We start from the raw sequence: 27,511 nt of genomic DNA, 5'->3' as shown, positions 1-27,511 counted from the left end.
TGGTTCTGTTATTTAAAGACTGTATTTCCAAGAACACATAGACTGTTCTTCCTCTGCCACTCCCAATGCACAAGCGTTGGAATGTTGTTATACCTCTCCTTGGAAATTTTGTTAGGATTACTTTCCCAGAGGCAGTGGGCAAAGAAAGGTTTAGTTTGCCATATAGTTTGAGTTTGGAGTCCATAATTGGGAAGCAGTAGAGGCAGAAACTTGAGGGAGACTGACCTTGCAACCAGAGCCCAGAAGCAAAGAAAAATGAATGAATGTACTCTCCTGACTTTTCTTACTTTTATACTGCCCAGAATCCCATCGAAGGGAATGCTCGTACCCATAGGGAACAGCTCTTCTCATCTAACTTAATCTAATCAAGATAAACCCCAAGGGCATGCCCAGAGGACACAGACCTCATCAGTTTGACAGCTGGGTTTCAGCATCATGGAGCCTATGAAGTGTTGTTTTTCACTTTTGAGTATAACCTGTATCAGGGCCAATTTATCTATAGGGAACAACTTTCTCTCCTTACCAGGACCCATAGGTAAATGTCTTATAGTGTGATCCCAATGATGCCCGAGAAACAGGTTCTCTCTCTTTTTCTCCCAGGTCTTGTAGCAGCACTTCATGGACCCCACAGGGTGGAGTGGCTAAAGAGACCCAAGAATGGCTTTTTGTTCTGTCAAAACCCCAAGGCTACAATGTCCTGGGAGTAAGGGCTCAGTGTATGACTTTAGCTCTTTTATTTCTTTTTCTTTTTTTAGTTTCTCAAGATCTCTGTGTATTTGCCATGACTATCCTGGAACTTCTTTGTAGACCAGAATGGCCTTGAATTCATGGAGATCTGCCTGCCTCTGCCTCCTGAGAGCTGGGATTATAGGTGTGCACCTACCACCTGGTGACTTGAACTCTTTTGTAGGCAGTGTTCCTCACCTCAGACTGACATACAGGATGGCCGAGACAAGGGAGATTAGAGGTCTGACATCCATCTTAGATCCTGAACTCTAGCACACACTTGGCCCCATTTCAGAAATTCTTGGTTTAGCCTTCAATATTGAGAACATTCAACATTCAGTTCCTAGGACTAAAGGACTATAGGCACTTGGGTATCGGCTATCTTGGCACCTATCTGGTCACAGGGCTGTGTCTGTCCTCTGTGCTGTCACCATTTGTATCTTTCACTTGTTATAGGCTTTCCTGACTTGTCTTCTTTAGGGGAAGGAGTTCATAATCTCAGAAATGAGTTTCCTGTGTCTTCCTTGGAGCCTCTTCATTAGGCTCGAGGCCCTTGATCCCCACAAGTGTGTTGGCTTCTCCTGCATTCTCTCATTCTTTAGCTGTGTTTGGCTCCACCATAACAGGCAGTGTTTGTAGAATTAATGCATTGTGTTACTCACTGTATACTCTGGGTCTCCTGCTTGTGAGTAGCGTGTCCTACAGAGCCCCATGACCCCACCTCTAGCCGCACACACTTCATATCCCTCATTACAGTTTCTTGCCCTTTATCCTTCTCCAGAAATTTCCCTATTTCCTGGGTGCCATGTTCATTCTGCGTTCTGTGCCTGGCTATCCTTAGAGTCTTGGAGGTTCTTTTCCACTAATTATTTAGTGCCTGACACTGTATAGTAGAACACACTGTCCACAGAATATAGCCTAACCCTCTGGCATGCTCCCATACTCAGTCCAGATAGTTCTTTGCCTTTTGTATTATCTCTAAATATCTCTTCCTCACCAAACTCACCAGACAGGAAAGGCCATTGAGAGCAAAGATATCAAATCTTAGTAGTTTATCTGGTTCAGTCCTGGATCTGGTAGGCACAGCTAAAGGGCTCCTGATGCCTAGCTGTATGGCATGGATATGTGAAGAGAGAAGAAAAGGCTGGACTCAGTCAGCCAGAGGAAGTCCCATAAACAGGGCAAGACTGTATATTAGAAGAACAATAAACCCAGAAAAGGTTGTCCCAAACCTTAGGGATTGTAAGGAAGAAGGTGAAGGAGTGACTGGCATGTGGTCATCACATTGGCCCTCATGAAACTCTCAGTGCTATGACACAAATTAGGAAGGTATCTTGTCTGAAATTTGACCCAACACTCCACTCTCTCTCCACTAGTAACTGGGCTGGAGGCAGCCTGTCCTGTACAGAATGCCTCTTTTGCATGGGAGGACAGAAACCCCACTGAGTTATCTCTCTCCTTATAGCTTTCCCTAAATGAAGTAAAATGAAGGTGCGTATCCTTGACATTGACCTTGTGAAAAAAAGTCCCTACTTATTTTTGTTGTATTTGCAATTTCCTTAAAGACTTGTGCCAGCTGTACAAAGCTTACATGTATACTACATGGCCTAGAAATATTATGAAGTTAAGATTAAAACATACATGCATAATTTACAGGCCATTATCTGTTTTGGTTTATTTCCACAAAATATGTATGAAGTATGATAAAATCTTAAATTTGATCATTATTTACACACTTACAGGCCATATGGTGAGTTCTGTTTGAGAGATTTGCAACCAAGATCAACATATCATTTCAAATAGCTTTATAAGATTTATCATTGAGGTAATTAATGGCTCAATGAGAAGAATACTTACTGAAAAAGCAGTAGATCTGAGCTTGAATCTGCTCACACACATACAAAAAAATTGGACAGAACTGTTCATATTTGTAATCCCATGCTGTTGAGTGAATAGACCGTAGTATTTCTAGTGCTAGCTGTCATCCTATCTACGGCATCTGTGAGAGACCCTGTCTGAAAGAAAGGAGAAAGGGTGATACATCATGGTATGCCATGCCCTCTTTTAGCTCTCATATTTTAATTGTCAGGCATTTACACACACACACACACACACACACACACACACACACACACACACACACACACGATACAATTACCTGAAATACATTTTACGTTACTGCAACAGTCTCATAACCAACTTCTATTACTATTGCAATAAGGTCAAGTATTTCAAACATATTGTAAAATCCTTGAGATTCTAATCACAAAAGTTGTGATCGTCTGTGGCTTTCTCATATAGTTCCTTGCTTCTAATATACATAGCATTTCAGTTGTTGGCCTTAACCCTTAATTTCACCAATAAAGCTGCCAGACCACAAGGAGCTTAATATTAACAGAAAAGATTTTAGGAAGTAGAGTAGTCTATATGTGATTTTTACTTCATGAAAGGTCATATTCCTAGCATCTTGAATTTTCAGGTTACTTATACTTTGCTTAATTTAAATTCCCTTCCCCAAAAGGGAAGGGAGAAATGTTGTAACTGAATTATAGTTTCAAAAATTAAAACGGGGGTCAGAATCCCCTTCTCCCTGAAATCCAGGTGTGCTGTCTTTGTTTTTTGTTTTGTTTGTTTGTTTGTTTTTTTAACTTGTCACACACCAGAGTCATTTGGGAAGAGGAAACTTCCATTCAGAAAATGCTGCCACCAGATTCACCCATAGGCAAGCCTGTGGTGCATTTTCTTCATTGATGATTGATATGTGAGGGCCCACCTCACTGTAGGCAGTGCCACCCCTATGGTGGTGTCACTGAGTGCTGTAAGAAAGTAGGCTGAGCGAGCCTTGGTGAGTAAGCATCACTCCTTCATGGCCTTTGCATTCTCTCCTGACTCTGTTCTTACCCTGTTCAGTTCCTGTCCAGAGTTCCCCCAGAAACTGAGTGTGAAGAGAGAATTGTATGCTGAAATAAACTCTTTCCTCTACAAGTTGTTTATGATCATAGTGTTTGGTCACAGCAATAGAAACCCTAAGTAAGACACTGTGTAAACTATTAAGGAGCATGGGATTATGTCATTTGCAGAACATAGATGTAAGTGAATATACTTGCCATGTTAAATGTCTTATGTTCATTGAAAAAGGCAAGTCCCAGGTAATTTCTTTCATTTGAAGGACTAGGTTTTTATGTAAAAATAAAATTACATATGTGTATATGATGTGAACAAAGTAAAGGGAACTAACGAGATGGGAGGAGAAGGCGGTGGTGTGGGTGCAGTCTTACATGCAAGTGCTCTTCTGAGAGTGGTACACTATGTGATGGTACACTGTGACTATACTGTGCCAATTGAAAAGGATATATTTCTTATTCTGACTTCTGTCCAGTGTTACCTTTAAATTTGAGACATATGTTAATTTTGCTCTTTTTTTGTGTGGTAATTCCATAAATGTTGGTACTTGATAGTTGATAATATCATTGTTGTCAGCTATACCCAAATTGACTGTTTCCCAATTGCTCTACTAACTCAACATTGAACATAAATTTCTGGAATTTTTGATTGATTCTTTCACATTGTACTTTGGATGAATTCTTAGATAATGTGAATTTGGAAGGTGGTTCCATGCTTCCTTTCCTTCTTTCGTCATGACTTGCAGAGTTGTGTTACTATGTACAGTTGTCTCAGTATTTCCTTAGAATTTTTTCCAGACTCCTTAGCACCAATATCTGAAACTAATCAAGCCCTTATATTACACTGTGTCTTATAGGGCTATAACACATACATGTTCTCCATGCTCCTTAGAACCCTGTAGAATACTGACAATACTCAGCACAGTATAACAAAATATAATACACGATATGCTATACTTTAGGGAATAATGTACACACAACATAGGCAAGAATATTTTCAGATATGTTCATCCTAGTAAAATTTCCCAAGTAAAATGGATACATTAGCATGGATCATAACTAGTGATAAATTCTGAGTCAACATATATGGATTGGTGGAGGTTGAAATAGATTTGAGACATGTGCCTCAGGAAGTATCAATTGTTCCCTGCTTTAAAACAGGAAGTGACAGTATTTTGTTGCTTAATCATAAAGCTTCTTTTATTAGAAAAGATAGGTTGGATCAGTGCATAATGACTTTTTCAGCCCAGCCTGCTGACCTAACTGCAGTTGAATCCCACAACTCACATGGTGAAAGGAGAAAACCAGACCCCTGAAGAGCTCCTCCTAACTCCACCTGCACACAGACACACATGCATGGTTTCCTCCAACCAGAATAAATGCAGTGTGTATTTTGAAAGACTTATTTACTTTCATGCAGTGAAAGATTCTTCCACATTGATTTAGATTCCCATTGTCTAGGAAGCCAAAAGTTCTGTTCCTCATTTCTCTTCAGTTCTTCTCTTTGCCTTAATTTGTGTGACAGTAATATAATCCACAGTTCTGGAATAAGCAAAAAGCAAACCATTCCTAACACTTTGGCTGGCTCTTAAGATTCTGTTCCTTATACTGGATCGCCTTGCCCAGCCTTATTGCAAGGGGGGTGCTTAGTCCCATGGCAACTTGTCGTGCCATGATTTGTTGACACCCACGGGAGGCCTACCCCTTTCTGAACAGAGAAGCAGAGGAGGAGTGGATTGGGGGTAACAATTAGATCAAGTCACATATGCTAGCCACATAGACTTCTATACATCCCTGGAGTAATTAAAAACAATACCATGTGTTGACAAGTTACTTTCTGTCTTTTTAGAGATACACGAAAACTCCACTACATTTTCTTCTAGAAAACAGGGAGAGCTACCCGTGATGATGGTGGAGGTAAGACTGCCTTTCCTCTCAAAGTAATATAAAAAGTTACTTTGTCCCTTACATTGTAGTGGATATGAAATTCAGTTAACAAAAGCCAGGTGCATCATGGGTTAGCTCAGGGAGAAAAGGAACTGGAATTGTGCCAGCCTGCTCCTGACTGAACTGAACATAAAAGTATGCAGTGCCATTTATCACAGTTTGTGTGAGAGGATAGTTTCTCCTGAAGAAAAGGGTTCCTCTTTAGATGCGTGTATAATTTTCACTCAGAAGTTGACAGCCACTTCTGGTTTCTAAAATCTTGATGCAGTTTATGTTCTACTTATGTTCCAAAGTTTCTGGGTTTCAGCATGGAGATGTTGAGTGGTAAGACTTCTACTGCATGAGGATTAGTGTAAATAATTGAGGCCCAGCTGGAGGAGGAATTATCTCACAGTCAGGTTATAAAGATGCAGCTTGGCTTAGGGAACATTCAGCAGAGACCAAACAAATTAATTTGGCCTTTGAACCAGCAAAAGTGGGAATGGCACAAACTATAGAGTCCTAGTTCTTCTGGGACATTGTCACATAATATACTAACACATAGGACTCTTGCCCATTTTGATTGGCATCATACTATGTCAACATGTGTTCTAAAGACCCATGTAAACAGAATTTAGTATGACCTGTGCCTCAAACTGTTTTCTTTCCTTTAAATTTCAGGTGGAGTCTAGAAAACATACCAGTATGTATTATAAAATCTCCTTGTTAAGACACATTTTAGAAAAGTATAATTACTGGGTATCCTCATGTCTAATGCACCACTGTGATCTAAGCCACCTATAGGGAAGAACTTGGATTTTGGTTTTTAAAAAAAAGTAGTACCTGAAGTTAAAAAAAAAAACTGGGGTTGTCTACTGTCACTGGATTCAGATCTGATCTCGTTAGATTGTTTGAGATGTTCTGTACCAGGCTGTGTCTAAATCTGTTTTTCCCCAAGATAGGTATCCTGATTACCCAGTCAAATCTCCTGTGACAAACTAATGAATTAACAAATTAGGATGAAAACTTTACCTACAGTATATATGTTCAAAGCCCATTACATGTGGTACATTTATTTGTTTGTGTGCTACTCTATGGAAGAAGAAACCATGGCACAGAGGTAAGTGATGAGGCTGTTCAAGAATTGATCAAGAAACATTTCGTAGCCCAAGCACTTAGTAATCCCTAACTTCCAGCATCCCAGCATCTGCCTTCAATAGGTCAAAACTGCAGAGATCAGGACCCTGTAGTGACTACCACAGAGGGGAAATGCCCAGGGCATTACTTCTCATCTACATACAGACATTCCAAAGAATGAAAGGTTAGAAAGCCCACAAGCTTCTAGTCAGATCAGCGCTTCTGAGAATGGGAGACAGACACTGCATGGGGAGATGGGGCAGGGGTTTTTCACTTAGGCTTTTGCTATACATGGCTTTTTCCAGTATTCTCTATTGTCACGTTGCCATGAATTTAGACTTTACCTACACAGTCCATGTATTGCTTAACTGATTCAGTGATCCTCCTGAAGCTCCATTCTCACTCTGTTGACTGTACCCGGAAACAAGCCGTCAGATCAAATGGACAAACACACAGTTGTTAGGTTCCTCTGTTTTTCTGTCATGAGGCTGACATGACTCCCTGTTATAATGCATTCCCAGTTCCTGAATTCTTAAGGGAAATTTGTCAGGAGCAAGCTGTTGCCCCTCAGGATGTGGAAGGATCTCCCGTTCCTGAAGTAGCACACAAACAACACCAATAAAAATGGAAGGTGCTGTGGGAATTCCATAATTCTGTCCAATTGTGTATACTGTTGCAAATTATTTTCTTTCATATATAAATCTATAGAGAAGCTTAAGACTTTTTCCTATGTAGAATAATACTAATATATCTACGTCTTCAATGTATATACAACCACAGAATTTAAAATGCATTTGATGTCACCTTATTCAGTAGCATGAACTGGTGGAAACTGAGGCTCATCTTGTATGCATCAGGGTGGTTTCACCGGGTGTAGACAGGAATGGGTGAACCACCCTCTCTCATACTTTCTCTCACATGTGGGTGATGCAGATGGAGTAGGTCTGATGTTCCTCAAAGTGACCTGGTAAAGTTCCAGCGTCTCATGACTGAGGGTGAAATTCACCTTAGATAACAGTGTTCCTGGTTTGATCCAATGAGCAAGGATCCAGGGGTGGTCATGTTACACATTGTGTTAGAGGATCAGGGAGTGGGAAAGATATCAATAAGGACAAGGAAAATGAGAGGGGGGTGTCCTTTTCCTCTTTCAATGGCACAGTGGTAAGCAGAGTCTGGGGAAAGTGTACTTTGCCATTTGAAGACAGTATTTCCCAGGACATTACTCCTTTTTCAAGGGTTGCTTTTTAAAATTTAATGTTTTCCTTTTCTTTCTTGAAAACTTATACAATATATTCTGATCTTGGTTTCCCCTTCTCCATCTCTTCCCAGATTCTCCCCACCTTACCACCCATCCACTATCTTTATCTCTCACTGTAGAAAAGAAACAAGCAAATTAAAAAAGAAAACCAATATATAATCAGTGTAAAAGCACAACAAATACACACACACACACACACACACACACACACACACACACACACTCAAAAAAGCAACATAAAAACACCAAATCAGAAACTATAATATACTTGTAAAAGACCAGTAAGATTTTAAAAATGCTCCCCCAAAAGCAATATGAGACCCAAAAAGTCTACAAAACCATTAAGTATGTTGTGTGTTGGCCATCTACAGCTTGCATGCTTGCATTGGGTCTACCCTTAAGCGTGGTTAATATACCTAATGAGACTCTATTGGAGAAAACTGATTTTTCCCTTGAGTTTGCCAATGAAGATAGCTTCTTGGTTAGGAATGGGAGCTCCTGTTCACTTCCCCCTTTGATGTAGGAAGACACATCTTTAATCTAGATCTTTTGAGCTGGGAAAAGACAAGCAATTGAGGCATGAAGACACATGCCTTTAACTGAGAACTTGAGGCAGGAAGCCACACTTTAATCCAGCCCACACCTCCTGCTGGAAGCCTATATAAGAACATGGAAGAAGGAAGCTTTTGCTCTTTGCCTGATTGTTCTGGTCTTGTTAACAAGTGCATTCCTTCACTGGCATTACATCCTATTTCTTCCAAAGATCCAAATTAGAAGTGGGTCTTCCTACTTCAACTTAAGAAAAAAATTCCTCACAGATATGCCCTCCATTTTGGGGGGTTAGTTCATTCCAGATGCAAACAAGTTGGCAAGCAATAACCATCACACCTTCTTAAGCAATAATGCCAAGAAGAGTTCACTAGTCATCCCACCTCAGCTAACCTAATAGATATAATCTCACACTTCCATGCCCAGTATTGGGTATCATCCAATTGACTGTTTGACTGTTGAGATTCACCATGATTGTGCCCATGAAGTATTGAGTTCACTTTGTGTACTAACACGATAGAGCCATTCTGTCTGGTGAAGGACAACATTCTCTCTTATACTCACAGAAACCTGTAGATGATAGTCTATTGTAGGCAGAGTTTCTCTGGGTGCTAGCAGCAGCTTCATAAAAACCACATTGAGCTTTAACATAAATTATAAATGTTTACCCAATAGCTCAGGCTTATTACTAACTAGCTCTTACAACTCATTCCTATTAATGTATATTCTCCCATGAGGCTTAGCGCTTTTACGTCTATCCAATTAGGTATGTCTGACTCGTTCTGCATCTGGCTGGCAACTCCTCTGACACCACCCTTCCATATCCCATCATTCTCAATTTGGCTTTCCCACCTAACTTTTACCTGTTCAGCTATTGGCCATTTAGCTTGTTTATTAAACCAATCACACCAACATATATTCACAGTGTACAAAAGGATTATTCAAGAGCAGTCTAGCAGTCAGGGTCCAATGAAGCAGGCAGAACAGAGCCCTTCCCTTTCTTCCTTCAGGACTTGTAGCAGTCCATGCATAGTCCTCTGTTCACTGTTAACTCCTGCTTCACGTGGCACCAACAGGGTAGAGTGCTGGGTAAAATGGATGTTTACTCTGACAGAACTACCACGTCTCCTATATACTGGCAAGGAAGGGACTAGTGTTAATGGGTAGCTCATTTCCAGCCTATGCGCCTCATCCTGGACTGCCATGCAGGATGACTGAGGTGTAAAGAAGGTCAGAGACGTGTCCATCATCCTTGAGCCTCTGACCTTATGAGTGAGCAGGGATCTGATCTCTGACCCCTACCTTGGCTCTTTTTCATGCATTCTTGATTCTGATTCCAAGATACAGATGGTGCCTTAGGAAGTTCCCATAAGCTAATACCCATGTTCCAAGGGCTAAAGGACATGAGCAATTGGGGATCCACCTTCTTGACACACATCTTGCTACAGGCTGTGTCTGTCCTCTATGTTTTGTATATTTATGACTTTCTCCTGGAGTATCTGACATGGTGGTCTTTGGGTGGAAATGAGTTCATATCTGACAAGTGTGTTTCCTCCAGGCTCTCATCTCTTTGGTAGGTTGATGGACTTTGATCTTTACAAGTCTGTCTGATCTTCTGCATTGTCTCATTGAACAACTCTGGGCTTGGCTCCTTCTCACAGACAATCTCAGTAGCCTTAATACATTGTGTCTCCTCTTCTTAAACTCAACAGTTATTGCTTCTGAGCAAGGTGTCCCTCCTAGACCTAGGAGCAGTCTCTTCCCCCATTATCTTCTTCCTCCCTTCTCTGGTGCATTCCTCTGGGATCATGGGTCCTGTAGACACTGCACCTGGTAATGCATCAAGGTGTGTGATATCCTTTCTACCTGGGAACATTGAAACATTGCTCAAAAGAATGCCCAACTGAGTCTCTTATGTCCCATGTCTCTTTTATTCCATAATTTTCTCTCCCTCACTAAGCTCATCAGAGTCACAAGACAACTTGGAGAGAAGAAGACAAAACAGAAACCTTCTCTGGAGACTGCATGCCCAGAAAGACGGTTGAATCTTAATAGGTTATCTGACTCATGCCCTTGCCTTGTGGGTAGAGGTGAAACCTTGCTGTTGAACAGCTGATACACTTGAATATGAAAAAAGAGAGGGAAGAGTTGAGTCTAAAATCAGCTAGGAAAGGTCTCCTAATCAGATTAGTGTAAAAGAACAACTAAATTACATTAAAAAAACCTGAAAAAGTTTGTCCCAAAATTTATGGAAAGTGACAAAGCCAAACCACTGACTTTTGATGGTCAATTTGGAACTCTCGAACACCTAATGCTCTGACCCCAATTAGTGCAATGTCTGCTAACTTCCTTGACACTGTGTCTACTTTATACCCGTCTGTAGCTGTGCTGCAGGCACCCTCATGTACAGACACCCTCATTTTGCATGGAAATGCAGAAGCCTCTGAGAAGTGTCCACCTTTATAGTGCTTTTTTGAAGACAAAACACATGGCCTTCACCTAGGCCTTGCCAAAAATGTACGACTTCTGTGCATGGATCTGGCTACCACTTTATGTCTGAGACTAAGTGGTGGGATGAGTTAAGGGTCCTGGGTGAGCTTTCAAAAGATGGTCCTAGTATTGGCCTCCATAACCTGTTTGGTGTGGCATAGTCACACAGGGTGAAGAGTGAGTATCATGGGTCACAGTCAGCAAAAGGGCTGACACATGTGCTGCCTTTCTGGGTCTGGGCCTGCCGGTGGGTAGAATGGAAGGAGAGAAGTGATTCAGACTCATAAGAGAGTTGATAAATCTGCCTGGGTCTGGGCATAGAGAGGCTTCATGGGTGGGCAGCACATTATGATAGAACAGGTTTAGAATAGGTTTAGAATACTCCAGAGAGCTGGGTATGGGGCACTTACCTGTGTCCATACCTGAATTGGCATTAGGTTGAGGGTCCCTCATAAAGCTAGGCAGGAAGGACAATGGAGGATGACCCCTGCCAATACCACCACTGAGGGATCTGACACTAGGGGATCAGAATGGAGGGCAAGTGGTAACTGAGTGTGTGGACTAATGCAGGATAGTGCATACCCTCCTCTCGCATCCATGTGCATGAACACTTACCTGCAGCCAAGCAAATGAATCTAATCCACACCTATGATCAAACCTACACTCACACATGCACATTCATGCATACCCATGAACAAGAAATCTGAATGGCATGTGGCACAATTGCAATAAATTCATAACCATTTCTGGTTAAAGATGTAGTAAAGTCAATTATTGCCAAATATCATGCCACCATCGGGAAACTTAATCACTTGCATGATTTGCTTGTATTCCCAGATCATTGCACATTGCAGAGATTGTTGATTCCTTGGGTCTCTATTGCATTGGAACTGATTTATGTAACATTTCACTTGCTCAATTTGAGTGTTTATTTCACTCATAAGACCGTCAATCATTAGAAAGCAATTACCTACACAATATTGAGAAAATCTAAAGTTCTCGTTGTTGGTTTAGCTGATTTTATGAACATCACATGAACCCACTAAAATTGATATACTTATGATATGAAATGGATACATAAATATTGTCTCCTTCTGAAAATATGAAATAAAGAAGCAAAATACATTAAATATATAGATTTCCATTAATGAAATGAAATGTTTAAAACTCCTCTCCATGTCCTTTGAAGAATGGAAATTATCATTTCAACAATGCTTGAGTTTGCTAGACAAATCTTTTTAAGAAATTTTTTATTCATTCCACATATTGACCACAGATACCTCCTTCATCCCTTCTGCTCTGCCTCTAGCCTTTCCCCACAGCCTACCACTCATCTCCTCCTTCAAAAATGTATGGCCTCCCATGGAGAGTCAGCAAAACCCAGAACATTCAGCTGAGGAAGGTCCAAGCCCCACACCCTTTCATCAAGGCTGTGCAAGATGTCCCACATTAGGCAATGGGCTCCAAAAAGCTAGCTCATGCTCCAGGGATAGATCCTATTCCTACAGTCAGGGTGCAGTGAAACACACCAAGCTACACAAATATCTCACCCCCACCGAGGGCCCAGTACAGTCCCATGTAAGGCTCCACAGCTGTGGGTCCAGAGTTAATGAGTTCCCACTAGCTTGGTTCAGTTGTTTCTGTAAGTCTTCCCATCATGGTCTTGATGCCCCTTGATCATAGAATCAATCTTCCCTCTCATCGACTGGTCTTCTGGAACTCAGCCTGGTGCTTAGCTCTCTGCATGGGTTTCTATCAGTTATTCACTGAAGGCTCTATGATGACAGTTAGGGCTTTTCACCAATCTGATCACCAGGGTAGGACAACTCAGGCACCCTTTCCACTATTGCTAGTAATCTTAGCTGGGGTCATGCCTGTGGATTCCTGGGAACTTCCCTGACCAGGTTTCTCCCTATCCATACCATAATGTCTCCCTCTATCAAGATATCTCTTTCATTGCTCTCCCACTCTGCCCCTGTTCCAGTTCCACCATCCCATTCCCCTATGCTCACATCCCATACAACTACCCTCCATTGTCCCCCATAACCCCCAGTTCACTCAGGAAGTCTCATCTATTTCCCTCTCCCAGGAATTCCTTGCATCCCTCTTAGGTCCTCCTTGTTACCTAGCTTCTCTGGTATGTACTCACTCATAAATGGATACCAGAAGTAAAGAAAAGGGTAACCAAACTACAACCCACAGCTCCAGATAAGATATACAAATATTTTAATATTTGCATATTGATGTTATTCCTTTTCACCAGCCTCACTGGTTATGTTGATGGACAATTTTTGCATCCAACTGAACTTTCAGATGTGCTAACACCTGCTGAATGGATGTCACTCTGGATTCAAAGTTGCCTATTTCATCTTTCAAAATGGTCTTTGCTTCTCCTAGTAGTTCATGGGTTTTTTTCTTGAGAGTGGCTAATGAAAGCACTCTCATATATCACTAGGCATTTATCTGCCAACATTCTATCGTTACACATCTTCTAAGTCCTGGAGTTTCTTTTGTATTTCTAGTTCTGCTCTTAGCTTGTGATTCTCTTCCTAGTCCGTGCAAATTTCTTTATGTTTTTTGATCTTGGAGTAAAATGCTGACATCCTATACAGCTGCTTCCTTCATAGTGATTCTCTTCTTTCCAAGTTGAGAGTTTCATGTGAGACTTTTACTACATAAAAGATTGTATTCCTGCCGTCCTCATCTGTCAACTCTTACCTGAAATTGGAATGATAAAAATTGTAAACACAAACACTAAAGTTTAAACACAAGTTTGGCCACAGGGAAGGATAAAATTCTTCTTTCCAAGGAAATCGATGCCTTCTCTAAGCCCAATGACCTGGATTTGAAACTCAGAACACACCTGGCAAAAGGGGAGGAACAGATCCCACAAGCTATCCACTGACCTCCACACCCAAAATGAGACTTCACAAGTGGCCCTAAACAGAATACATGTGAAAATGTTAATTTAACAATACACAATCAAAGACAGATTATTTTATGTTGCTTTGGGTGTCCACTGTCTAGAAATGCAACAAATCTCTTACTCATATCTCTCCTGGTCTTTCTCTGCTTTAATTTCCTTCAAGGGAAGACGGTTCAGCAGCTGCCCAACCATCCTGTTCAGTAGGTCTAGTCACATGTCCTAAGTCCATGCACTTTTACCCACATCAAGTAAGGATACTACATAGGTAGGAAGCAGGACCAAGAGCTGACAGTCTGCAAGCTCATGACTTTCTGTCCCCCTAGGTTTAACGGAAAATGATGACACACTTAGACCAGATGGCCGCACAGAAGAAAATCCCTTGGAGGTAAGAGGGCCTTTTTCTCTCTAAAGTAGAAAGGTTACTTTAGTGATCTTATGTTTCAGAGGATATCCCACTGAACAACAAAACTGAGCAGGCATCATGGGTATTAGAGAGTTAGTTTGGAAGGGGAGAAGAAGAATTGTACCAGCCTGTTCCAAACTGAATAGAGCATCAAAGCATCCAGTGTTAATTATCAGTCTTGTGAGCAGGCTTTTTCTTCTGGAGAAAAAAGATCCTCTTAGATAAAACTTAAAGTTTTGGTTTAGAAGTTGTCAGGCACTTCAGATCCCCTCAATTTCCATGCAGTACGTTCTACAACAGTCATATGGAGCAATCTTCCTATGTCCAGTGTAGGGATGCTGAAGGTTAGACTTTTAACACGTGAGCATTAGTGTAAATAATTGAGGCTACATTGTGGCAGGGTTAATTTCATAGCAGGATCATAAAGATGCTCCAGCATGTTGCAGTGTGGCTTAGGGAACACGCAGCAGAGACCAAACAGATAGTGCCTCTTGATCTGGTGTGGGAACCAGCAAAAGTGGGAAGGGGTACAAGTGAGGAACACCAGTTCTTTTGTGACACCATCATATATACTAAAGCAGAGTCTTTTATTTGAAGACTCTTTCCCACTTTGATTGGCATTATATCATGTTCATATGTGTTTCAATGACCCATGCAAACAGAACTCATCATGACCTAGGCCACAGACTGTTTTCTTTCTTTTATGTTTCAGGTGCGTTGCCGCAGCCAAAGAAGGAGTATGTATTATGGAATCTCTTCCTTAAGACACCCTTTACAAATGAATTTTATAAATACTGGGTATCCTTATATCTAAGCAGCCACTGTGATTTATGCCACCTATTGGGAGCATTTGGACTGTATTTTTTTTAAAGTGGACCCCTAAGTTAAAAAAAAATAGTGGAGGCATTTGTCCATATGCACTGGATTCAGCTATGATGCCTGTAGTTAGTCTGGAATGGTGTATACCAGGCTACATCTAAATCTGTTTTCCCCAAGATAGGTATCTCAATTGCTCAGTCCAATCTACAGGGACAAGCTGTTGAATTACCATATTAGGATACACGCTTGACCTAAAGTATATATGTCAAAGCCCATCACATGTAGTACATTTATTTGTTTGTGTGCTACTCTATGGAAGAATAAACCATGGCACAGAGGTAAATGATGAGGCTGTCCATGCAGATCAAGAGACCTTCTATAGCCCGAGGTCTTGGTAATCCCTAACTTGCAACATCCCAGTATCTGCCTTCAATAGGTCAAAACTGCAGAGATCAGGACCCTGTAGTTACTACCACAGAAGGCAAATGCCCAGGGTATTGTTTCTCATCTACCTACAGACATTCAGAAAAATGAAAGGTTAGAATGCCCACAGGCTTCTAGTCAGATCAGTGATCTGAGAATGGGAGACAGACAATGCATGGGGTGATGCGGCAGAGGTTTTTCCCTTAGAGTTTTACAGTACAGTACAGTACTGATTTGGAACACACACACACACACACACACACACACACACACAAACAGTTAGTTAGAAGAGTAGCCATGCTTTGAAAGAGGGCAAGGAAAGGTTTATGGGTATAGAGGAGGGTTTTCATTGAGAAACAGGCGTGGGAAATGATGTCCTTATTATAGTATCAAATAGGAAAGAAAGATTTTTTAAAGAAATAGTTAGATATGATTGTTTTTGCTTTCTCTTATATTTCTTTTGTCATGTTTGGTTGTTTCTTTCAGAAATTTTTATTTCAAGTGGGAGACAGATAGGGAGTGCATCCAGATGAGGGGGGGGTTGGGAGGAACTGGCAGGATCAGGGGGAGATGAAACTATAATTTAGGAATATTGTATGAAAAAATCTGTTTCCAACAAAAGGGAAAAAATGAAAAATTAAAAAATTCTCTCATGCAAATTTAAGATCACGATTTTAATAGAACAAAAATAAATGTAATATATATAAAAAATAATTACAAGATTTAGTAAATAGACAACATTAGCATGAGCACAAAAGAGACACTCATCTAAACAATAATATCCACTAGGAACTCCAGTTACCACGTATCTCTGGATCTGTGCTGAAGCATTTTCTTAATAGAAGGACGTTTTTTAAAGATATATTTATTTTCATTTTGGGTATACAAGTGTTCACCTGCATAAATGTATGTGGACCATTTGTAGCTATGATACATATGCAGACTCAAATTAGCTGTATGGTTTCTAGCAACTGGAGTTATAGACTGTTTTGAGCTGTTTTTTCTGTGATAGAAACCAACCAGACCTGTGTCCTCTACAGGAACAGCAGGGGATGTTAACCTCTGGTCTCCTTAGCTCCTGGCAACAGGTTTTTAAATGTGAGCTAGACTCTGGGCTCCAAGGGTCTTCTGCTCACTGGTAGTCAGTGTCCATACTGCCTGTGAGTGGAAGCACTAGGGGGACCACAGGCAGCAGGTAGGAGTGAGAAGAGCATCGTTATTTGCAAAATGGTTTCTGTATATTTGCTCAGGCATGTGCTATGAAGGCCTTTGGCAAAGAAGAGCTAGTTCTTGAGAGAGAATGTGGTTATTGCATACCTACCATTTCTAAGGCCTTGGGTTTGAGCTCCCAGTATGCAAAAGATGTGCTGTGGTTGTATAGCTTTATAAACCTCCTTCAGAGGTGCCGATGGGAGAATTTTAAGTTCAAAGTCATCTATTTCTACAAAGTGGCATTGAGATCACTGTGGGCCAGAGACCGTTTCTCTGAAAAAAAGTGAAAAGAAAACAACAGAGGGGAGTAGGACTTCGTCCATTGCCCGTGTGTCTGTGTGTGGGAAAAGATTCTGGAGAAACAGAACTTTCATGAAGAATAGATGAACAGCACCTTGCAAACTCACATGTAGCCTGTGTAGACTACCATTCTTTTAGCTGAACTCAGTTCAGACTGTCCACACAGTTTCAGGGGACATCTGTCACCTACAATGGCACCAGGCTGCTTTTCCAGCCTCTTCCTGTAGAGGGTTTATCCAGGTTTGGTGAGATTAAAAGAGTTTCCTTTCCTCCCATCCTCCACGTGACAGCTTGGTTTAGATTGACTTGGAGCCTGGAAGCATTGGTATCCTCCCAATTTTGTTCCGGAGGTTCAGACTCAGTCACTGAGAGGCCGGTGACAGGTTGAGGATGATAGAGGAAGGTGCTGTTTACTGATCCAGGAATCCCACAGCTCATTTGGGAGGTAGCTCACACTTGGAGTCAGGGACTGCCTGCAGAGCATGTCTCCTGTCTGTTGTTTCTGTCAGGAGAGGTCGTCACTGGCACACAAATGCAGCTGTTACTGCTCCATTGTGTGAAATGTCACAAGTTTTCAAAGCTTCTTACCTTCCTACCTCCCATGGACAATGCCATACATTGTCCATGAGATGTACTACTATATAAGGGGTAGTCAAAGAATGAAGAATAACAGTTCTCCAGTGTTCTAGAGTAAATGCAACAGTTTGTCTGAATTCAGTTACTCCTGTGTAGCTGAAGTCTTCTGGTATCTCACAGACATCACAGGGCACTTCTGAATGCCTGTGCTTTTTCCTATAGTATATATTACAAAGATCTGTATTAGCTTAGTGAGTCCTGTGGGTAGTCCTTAAGAAATTCTTAGTGTCTTAGTGAGCAGCTGGTGAATGGAGCCATTGCAAAGGTGTCATGGGCTCTAAGAAGGATTAGAGTGATACCACTCTGCTCTGACACCACACTCACAAAGTGTGTTCAGTCATGGGGCACTTCCTTCTGCATTTCCACATAAATTAGCTTTTACTTGTCATGTTCATGTAATGCTTAACTGGTTGTACACTATTCAGTGATCCTCCTGAAGCACAATCTCACTCTGATGACTGTACCTGGAAACAAGCAATCAGATCAAATGTACAAACACACAGTTGTTAGTTTCCTCTGTTTTTCTGCCATGAGGCTGACATGAAACTCTATTCTCGATGCATTCCCAGTTTCTCCTTTATTGAAGAGAATTCAGCAGAGAGAAGCAATACCGCATACAGATGTGATGACACCAGAAATCTGTAAATTTTATTCTATAGAAATTCCTAATGAAAAAGGTATGTTGTGAATTCTGTAATTCTGTCCAGTTGTGTAATGTGGTGATAATCATTTTCTTTATATGTAAATCTAAAGAGAAGCTTAAGACTATTTCCCTATGTAGGATAATTCCAATATATCTAAGTCTTCAATGTAAACACAACTACAGATTTTAAAATGCATCTGATGTCACCTTTGGCTCTCATTCAATAGCATGAACTGTTGGAAACTGAGGCTCATTAGTATGAGTCAGGGTGGCTTCACCTGCTGTAGACAGGAATAGGTGAATCACCCTTAATCCTTTCTCCCACATGTGGGTAATGCAGATGGAGTAGAGCTGATGTTCCTAAAAGGAACCTGGCAAAGTTCTAGCATCTCATGACAGAGGGTGAGATTCACCTTAGATAACAATGTTCCAGGTATGATCCAATGAGCAAGAGTCCACTAGTGGTCATGTTATGCATTGTTTTTTCAGTTAGCAATGGGGTAAAGATTTCATTAAGGACAACAAAAATAGGAGGTATCTGTTCTGTTCCTGTTACAAGGACATAATGGAAAGTGAGCAGAGTGTGCTATTTAATGTGCTTTGCTTATCCTCTCATTGGTACACATTTCCTCAGAACATTTACTGTTTTAAGTCTGTGATACTACCAATAATTCACGGTTTGGGATGGACTTACTAGCTCTGCATTGTAACTATGCCTGCCTGGATAATTTATTCAGTTGTTGTCACAAAATCTTGTGAAGATAACCTAAAAGGGAAATGGTACATTTTCAATATAGTCTCAGCTTATAGACTGTAACACAGGGTAATTATATATACAGGCAGGAATCTGTGGCAGAGTCCCGTTATAACATGTCAGCGACCAGAAGATTTAATTCTCATGCTCAGCTTACCTTTTTATATAACCTTGATCCCTTCCTAAGCCATGATGTCATGCAGAGTTCAGTAGTCTTTCCACCTCACCTAACCTAAACTGCTCTAATCTCACACTTGCTGCCCAGTACTGGGTATCATCCAATTAACTGTTGAGATTCACCATGACAGTGCCCATGAAGTGTTGTGTTCACTTTGTGTCCTTACCTGTGATAGATCCACTGTGTCTGGGGAGGAACAGTATTCTCTCTTGTACTCTAAGGAACCTGTAGGTGATAGTCTAGCAGAGTAAGCCCAATGATAAAGGAAGAACAGAGCCCTTCCATTTCTTCCTTCAGGACTTGTAGCAGTCCATGCATAGTCCTCTGTTCACTGTTAACTCCTGCTTCACGTGGCAGCAACAGGGTAGACTGCTGGGTAAAATGGCTGTTTAGTCTGACACAACGACCACATCTGCAATATACTGGCAAGGAAGGGCCTAGTGTTAATGTGTAGCTCATTTCCAGCCTATGTGCCTCATCCTGGACTGCCATGCAGGATGACTGAAGTGTAAAGGAGGTCAGAGACTTGTCCTTCATCCTTGAGCCTCTGACCTTATGAGTGAGCAGGGATCTGATCTCTGACCCCTGCCTTGGCTCTTTTTCATGCATTCTTGATTCTGATTCCAAGATACTGAGGGTGTCTTAGGAAGTTCCCATAAGCTAATATCCATGTTCCAAGAGCTGAAGGACATGAGCAATTGGGGAGCAACCTTCTTGACACACATCTTGCTACAGGCTGTGTCTGTCCTCTATGTTTGTATATTTATGACTTTCTCCTGGAGTATCTGACATGGTGGTCTTTGGGCGGCAATGAGTTCATATCTGAGGAGTGTGTTTCCTCCAGGCTCTCATCTCTTTGGTAGGTTGATGGACTTTGATCTTTACAAGTCTGTCTGATCTTCTGCATTGTCTCATTGAACAACTCTGGGCTCGGCTCCTTCTCACAGACAATCTCAGTAGCCTTAATACATTGTGTCTCCTCTCCTTAAACTCAACAGTTATTGCTTCTGAGCAAGGTGTCCCTCCTACATCTAGGAGCAGTCTCTACCCCCATTATCTTCTTCCTCCCTTATCTGGTGCATTCCTCTGGGATCATGGGTCCTGTAGACACTGCACCTGGTAATGCATCAAGGTGTGTGATATCCTTTCTACCTGGGAACATTGAAACATTGCTCAAAAGAATGCCCAAATGAGTCTCTTATGTCCCATGTCTCTTTTATTCCATAATTTTCTCTCCCTCACTAAGCTCATCATAGTCACAAGACAACTTGGAGAGAAGAAGACAAAACAGAAACCTTCTCTGGAGACTGCATGCCCAGAAAGACGGTTGAATCTTAATAGGTTATCTGACTCATGCCCTTGCCTTGTGGGTAGAGGAGAAACCTTGCTGTTGAACAGCTGATACACTTGAATATGAAAAAAGAGAGGGAAGAGTTGAGTCTAAAATCAGCTAGGAAAGGTCTCCTAATCAGATTAGTGTAAAAGAACAACTAAATTACATTAAAAAAACCTGAAAAAGTTGTCCCAAAATTTATGGAAAGTGACAAAGCCAAACCACTGACTTTTGATGGTCATTTTGGAACTCTCAAACACCTAATGCTCTGACCCCAATTAGTGCAATGTCTGCTAATTTCCTTGACACTGTCTCTACTTTATACCCGTCTGTAGCTGTGCTGCAGGCAGCCTCATGTACAGACACCCTCTTTTTACATGGAAAGGCAGATGCCTCTGAGAAATATCCACCTTTAGTGCTTTTTTGAAGACAAAACACATGGCCTTCACCTAGGCCTTGCCAAAAATGTACGACTTCTATGCATGGATCTGGCTACCACTTTATGTCTGAGACTAAGTGGTGGGATGAGTTAAGGGTCCTGGGTGAGATTTCAAAAGATGGTCCTAGTATTGGCCTCCATAATCTGTTTGTTGTGGCATAGTCACACAGGGTGAAGAGTGAGTATCATGGGTCACAGTCAGCAAAAGGGCTGACACATGTGCTGCCTTTCTGGGTCTGGGCCTGCTGGTGGGTGGAATGGAAGGAGAGAAGTGATTCAGACTCATAAGAGAGTTGATAAATCTGCCTGGGTCTGGGAATAGAGGGCCTTCATGGGTGGGCAGCACATTATGATAGAACAGGTTTAGAATAGGTTTCAAATACTCCAGAGAGCCTGGGTATGGGGCACTTGCTTGTGTCCATACCTGAATTGGCATTAGGTTGAGGGTCCTTCATAAAGCTAGGCAAGAAGGACTATGGAGGATGACCCCTGCCAATACCACCAGTGAGGGTTCTGACACTAGGGGATCAGAATGGAGGGCAGGTGGTAACTGAGTGTGTGGACTAATGCAGGATAGTCCACACCCTCCTCTCACATCCATGCACAGGAACACTTACCTGCAACCAAGCAAATGCATCTAATCCACACCTATTATCAAAACTACACTCACACATGCACATTCATGCATACCCATGAACAAGAAATCTGAATGGCATGTGGCACAATTACAATAAAATCATAACCATTTGTGGTTAAAGTTGTAGTAAAGTTTAATTATTGGCAAATATCATGCCACCATTGAGATACTTAATCACTTGCATGATTTGCTTGAGTTTCCATGTCATTGCTCGTTGCAGAGATTGTTTTCTTGGGTCTCTATTGCATTGGAACTGATTTATGTAACATTTCACTTGCTCAATTCGATTGTTTATTTCACTCATAAGACCATCAATCATTAGAAAGCAATTACCTACACAATGTTTAGTAAATCTAAAATTCTCATTGTTATGGTTTAGCTGATTTTATGAATATCACATGAACCTACTATAATTGATATACTTATGATATAAATGGAACATGAATATTGTCTCCTTCTCAACATATGAAATAAAGAAGCAATATATGTTAAATACACAGATTTCCATTAATGAAATGAAATGATTAAAACTCCCCTCCAAGTCCTTTGAAGAATGGAAATTATCTTTTAAATCAATGCTTGAGTGTGCTAGACAAACATCTTTTTAGGAAACTATTTATTCATTTCACATACCAACCACAAATTTGTCCCTCATTCCTCCCTCTCCTGTCTTTTCCCCCAGCCTACCCCTCATCCCCTCCATCAAAAATGTATGGCCTCCCATGGAGAGTCAGCAAAGCCCAGAACATTCAGCTGAGGCAGGTCCACACCTCTCCCCTTTCATCAAGGCTGTGCAAGGTGTCCCTACCATGGGCAATGGGCTCCAAAAGCCAGTTCATGCTCCAGGGATAGATCCTATTCCCACTATCAGGGTGCCATGAAACACACCAAGCTACACAACGGTCTTGCCCAGGCAAAGGCCCAGTCCATTCCCATGCATGATCCACAGCTGTGGGTCCAAAGTTCATGAGTGCCCACCAGCTTAGTTTAGTTGTATCTGTAAGTCTTCCCATCATGGTCTTGATGCCCCTTGCTCATAGAATTACTCTTCCCTCTCTTCGACTGAACATGCTTGGCCATGGCTCTCTGCATCTGTTTCCATCAGTTACTAGATGAAGGCTCTTTATGACAGTTAGGGTAGTCACCAATCTGATCACCAGGGTAGGCTAGCTCAGGCAACCTTTCCACAACTGTTAGTAATCTAAGTTGGGTCATGCCTGTGGATTCCAGGGAACTTCCCTGACCAGGTTTCTCCCTATCCCCATGATGTCTCCTTCTATCAAGTTATCTCTTTCATTGCTCTCCCATGCTACCCATCCCATTCCCTGCTCAACCGTCCCATTTCCCCATGCCCCGATCCCAAATCCCTACTTTCCATTGTCCCACCCTAACCCCCAGGTTTCTCATCTATTTCCCCTTCTGAGGGCGTTCCTCATGTCCCTTTTAGGGTCCTCCTTGTTATCTAGCATCTCTTGTATTTACTCACTCATTAGTATATACCAGAAGTAAAGCAAAGTTAACCAAACTACAACCCACAGCTCCATAGAAGATAGACAAATATTTTAAATGCATGCTGATATGTATCCTTTTCACCAGCCTCACTGGTTATGTTGATGGACAATTTTTGCATCCAACTGAACTTTCAGATGTGCTAACACCTGCTGAATGGATGTCACTCTGGATTCAAAGTTGCCTATTTCATCTTTCAAAATGGTCTTTGCTTCTCCTAGTAGTTCATGGGTTTTTTTCTTGAGAGTGGCTAATGAAAGCACTCTCATATATCACTAGGCATTTATCTGCCAACATTCCATCGTTACACATCTTCTAAGTCCTGGAGTCTTTTGTATTTCTAGTTCTGCTCTTAGCTTGTGATTCTCTTCCTAGTCCGTGCAAATTTCTTTATGTTTTTTGATGTTGGAGTAAAATGCTGACATCCTATACAGCTGCTTCCTTCACAGTGATTCCCTTCTTTCCAAGTTGAGAGTTTCATGTGAGACATTTAGTACATAAAAGATTGTATTCCTGCCGTCCTCATCTGTCAACTCTTACCTGAAATTGGAATGATAAAAATTGTAAACACAGCCGGGCGGTGGTGGCGCACGCCTTTAATCCCAGCACTTGGGAGGCAGAGGTGGGTGGATCTCTGTGAGTTGGAGGCCAGCCTGGGCTACCAAGTGAGCTCCAGGAAAGGCGCAAAGCTGCACAGAGAAACCCTGTCTCGAAAAACCAAAAAAAAAAAAATTGTAAACACACACACAAATTAAACACAAGTTTGGCCATAAGGAAGGAAAAAATTCTTCTTTCCAAGGATATCAATGCCTTCTCCAAGCCCGATGACCTGGATTTGAAACTCAGGACACAGCTGGCAAAGGAGAGAAACAGATTCCACAAGCTATCCACTGATCTCCACACGTAAAACGAGACCTCACAAGTGGCCCTCCAAACAGAATACATGTGAAAATGTTAATTTAACAATACACAATCAAAGACAGATTATTTTATGTTGCTTTGGGTGTCCACTGTCTAGAAATGCAACAAATCTCTTACTCATATCTCTCCTGGTCTTTCTCTGCTTTAATTTCCTTCAAGGGAAGACGGTTCAGCAGCTGCCCAACCATCCTGTTCAGTAGGTCTAGTCACATGTCCTAAGTCCATGCACTTTTACCCACATCAAGCAAAGATGCTACATAGGTAGGAAGCAGGACCAAGAGCTGTCAGTCTGCAAGCTCATGACTTTCTGTCCCCCTAGTAATACTGGAAAATGATGAAAACACACTTAGACGAGATGGCCGCACAATGACAGAAGAAAATTCATCGGAGGTAAGAGAGCCTTTTTCTCTCTAAAATAGAAAGGTTACTTTAGTGATCTTACGTTTCAGAGGATATCCCACTGAACAACAAAACTGAGCAGGCATCATGGGTATTAGAGAGTTAGCTTAGGAAGGGGAGAAGAAGAATTGTACCAGCCTGTTCCAAACTGAATAGAGCATCAAAGCATCCAGTGTTAATTATCAGTCTTGTGAGCAGGCCTTTTCTTCTGGAGAAAAAAGGTTCTCTTTAGATAAAACTTAAAGTTTTGGTTTAGAAGTTGTCAGGCACTTCAGATCCCCTCAATTTCCATGCAGTATGTTCCACAACAGTCATATGGAGCAAGCTTCTTATGTCTAGTGTGGGGTTGTAGGTGGTTAGACTTTTAATACATGAGCATTAGTGTAAATAATTGAAGCTACATTGTGGCAGGGTTAATTTCATAGCAGGATCATAAAGATGCTCCAGCATGTTGCAGTGTGGCTTAGGGAACACGCAGCAGAGACCAAACAGATAGTGCCTCTTGATCTGGTGTGGGAACCAGCAAAAGTGGGAAGAGGTACAAGTGAGGAACCCCAGTTCTTTTGTGACACCATCATATATACTAAAGCAGAGTCTTTTATTTGAAGACTCTTTCCCACTTTGATTGGCATTATATCATGTTCATATGTGTTTCAAGGACCCATGTAAACAGAACTCATCATGACCTAAGCCACAGACTGTTTTCTTTTCTTTACATTTCAGGTAAATTGCAGAAACCGAAGACGAGGTATGTATTATGGAATCTCTTTCTTAAGACACCTTTTAGAAATGAATTGTATAAATACTGGGTATGCTAATGTCTAACCAGGCACTGTGATCTATGCCACCTATTGGGAAGCATTTGGACTGTACATTTTAAAAAGTGGGCCTCTAAGTTAAAAACAAAATTCTAGAGGCATTTTTCCATATGCCCTGGAATCAGCTACAATGCCTGTAGTTAGTCTGGAATGGGTGCACCACCCTCTAATTCTTTCTCCCACATGTGGGTGATGCAGATGGAGTAGAGCTGATGTTCCTCAAGGCACCTTGTTCCAATGTCTCATGACTGAGGGTGAAATTCAACTCAGTGAATTTGGATCAGTGTACCTGGTTTGAATCAATGAGCAAGGGTCCACTAGTGGTCATGTTATGCATTGTCTTTGAGTTAGGAATGTGGTAAAGATTTCATTAAGGACAAGGAAAATAGAAGGTTCTTGTTCTATTCCAATTACAGGGACATGATGGAAAGTGAGCAGAGTGTGCTATTAAATGTGCTTTGCTTATCCTCCTCTCCTTTGTACACATTTCCCCAGAACATTTATTCTTTAAGTCCGTGATACTACCAAACTTTCAGGGTTTGGGATTCAGTTACTAGCTCTGCATTTTACTTCTGCCTGTCTGAATAATTTGTTCAGTTGTTGTTAAAAATTCCAGTGAAGATAACCTAAAAGGGAAATGGTAGATTTTTCAATATAGTCTCAGCTTATAGGCTGTAACACAGGGTAATTATATATACAGGCAGGAGTCTGTGGCAGAGTCCCGTTATAACATGTCAGCGACCAGAAGATTTAATGCTCATGCTCAGCTTACCTTTTTATATATCCTTGATCCCTTCCTAAGCCATGATGTCATGCAGAGTTCAGTAGTCTTTCCACCTCACCTAAAAAACTGCTCTAATCTCACACTTGCTGCCAAGTACTGGGTATCATCCAATTGACTGTTGAGATTCACCATGACAGTGCCCATGAAGTGTTGTGTTCACTTTGTGTACTTACCTGTGATAGAGACAATGTGGCTGGTGAGGAACAGTATTCTCTCTTTTACTCTAAGGAACAAGATAGTCTTGTAGGTGATAGTCTTGCAGAGTAAGCCCAATGATAAAGGAAGAACAGAGCCCTTCCATTTCTTCCTTCAGGACTTGTAGCAGTTCATGCATAGTCCTCGGTTCACTTTTAACTCCTGCTTCATGTGGCACCAACAGTGTAGAGTGCTGGGTAAAATGTCTGACAGAACTACCACATCTGCAATATACTGGCAAAGAAAGGCCTAGTGTTAATGTGTAGCTCATTCCCAGCCCGTGTGCCTCATTTTAGACTCCATGCAGGATGACTGAGGTGTAAAGGAGGTCAGAGACTTGTCCTTCATTCTTGAGCCTCTGACCTTATGAGTGAGGAGAGGTCTGATCTCTGACCCCGGTCTAGGCTGTTTTTCATGCATTCTTGATTCTGATTCCAAGATACAGAGGGTGCCTTAGGAAGTTCCCATAAGCTAATACCCATGTTCCAAGGGTTGAAGGACATGAGCAATTGGGGAGCAACCTTCTTGACACACATCTTGCTACAGGCTGTGTCTGTCCTCTATGTTTTGTATATTTATGACTTTGTACTCGAGTATCTGACATGGTGGTCTTTGGGCAGAAATGAGTTCATATCTGACAAGTGTGTTTCCTCCAGGCTCTCCCGTCTTTGGTAGGTTGATGGACTTTGATCTTTACAAGTCTGTCTGATCTTCTGCATTGTCTCATTGAACTACTTTGGCCTTGGCTCCTTTTCATAGACAATCTCAGTAGCCTTAATACAATGTGTCTCCTCTCCTTAAACTCAGCAGCTATTGCTTCTGAACAAGGTGTCCCTCCTAGATCTAGGAGCAGTCTCTACCCCCATTATCTTCCTCCTCCCTTCTCTGGTACCTACCTCTGGGATACTTAGTGTTATAGACACTGCATCTGGTAATACATCAAGGTGTGGGATATTCTTTCTACCTGGGAACATTGAAACATTGCTCAAAAGAATGCCCATCTGAGTCTCTTATGATACTGGTGGGTAGAAGCGAAAGCCTGCTGTTGAACACCTAATGCACTTGAATATGAGAAAAGAGAGGGAAGAGTTGAGTCTAAAATCAGCTAGGAAAGATTTCCTAATCAGATTAATGTAAAAGAATAACTAAATTATAAAAAAAACTGAAGGAAATTTTTCTAAAATTTATGGAAA

At 41.4% G+C, this 27,511-nt stretch overlaps 2 protein-coding genes across 2 annotated transcripts in view; one reads left to right on the top strand and one right to left on the bottom strand.

Moving 5' to 3' along the window:
• Positions 1 to 27,511, bottom strand: part of LOC121821659 (immunoglobulin lambda-1 light chain-like) — a 755,041-nt gene that overhangs the window by 580,294 nt on the left and 147,236 nt on the right. The window lies entirely within an intron of this gene.
• The window catches only part of LOC143268061 (uncharacterized), a 104,944-nt gene that overhangs the window by 49,617 nt on the left and 27,816 nt on the right, over positions 1 to 27,511 (top strand). Inside the window, exons 20-26 of the mRNA XM_076548524.1 lie at positions 5,479 to 5,546; positions 6,237 to 6,258; positions 14,239 to 14,300; positions 15,031 to 15,055; positions 18,278 to 18,385; positions 24,442 to 24,512; positions 25,245 to 25,269. Coding sequence (XP_076404639.1) covers positions 5,479 to 5,546; positions 6,237 to 6,258; positions 14,239 to 14,300; positions 15,031 to 15,055; positions 18,278 to 18,385; positions 24,442 to 24,512; positions 25,245 to 25,269 — 381 coding nt within the window. The remainder of the gene's footprint in view (positions 1 to 5,478; positions 5,547 to 6,236; positions 6,259 to 14,238; positions 14,301 to 15,030; positions 15,056 to 18,277; positions 18,386 to 24,441; positions 24,513 to 25,244; positions 25,270 to 27,511) is intronic.

This window comes from Peromyscus maniculatus, chromosome 12, assembly GCF_049852395.1.
Source record: "Peromyscus maniculatus bairdii isolate BWxNUB_F1_BW_parent chromosome 12, HU_Pman_BW_mat_3.1, whole genome shotgun sequence".
NCBI lineage: Eukaryota > Metazoa > Chordata > Mammalia > Rodentia > Cricetidae > Peromyscus > Peromyscus maniculatus.
This window is presented reverse-complemented; position numbering and strand designations above follow the sequence as displayed.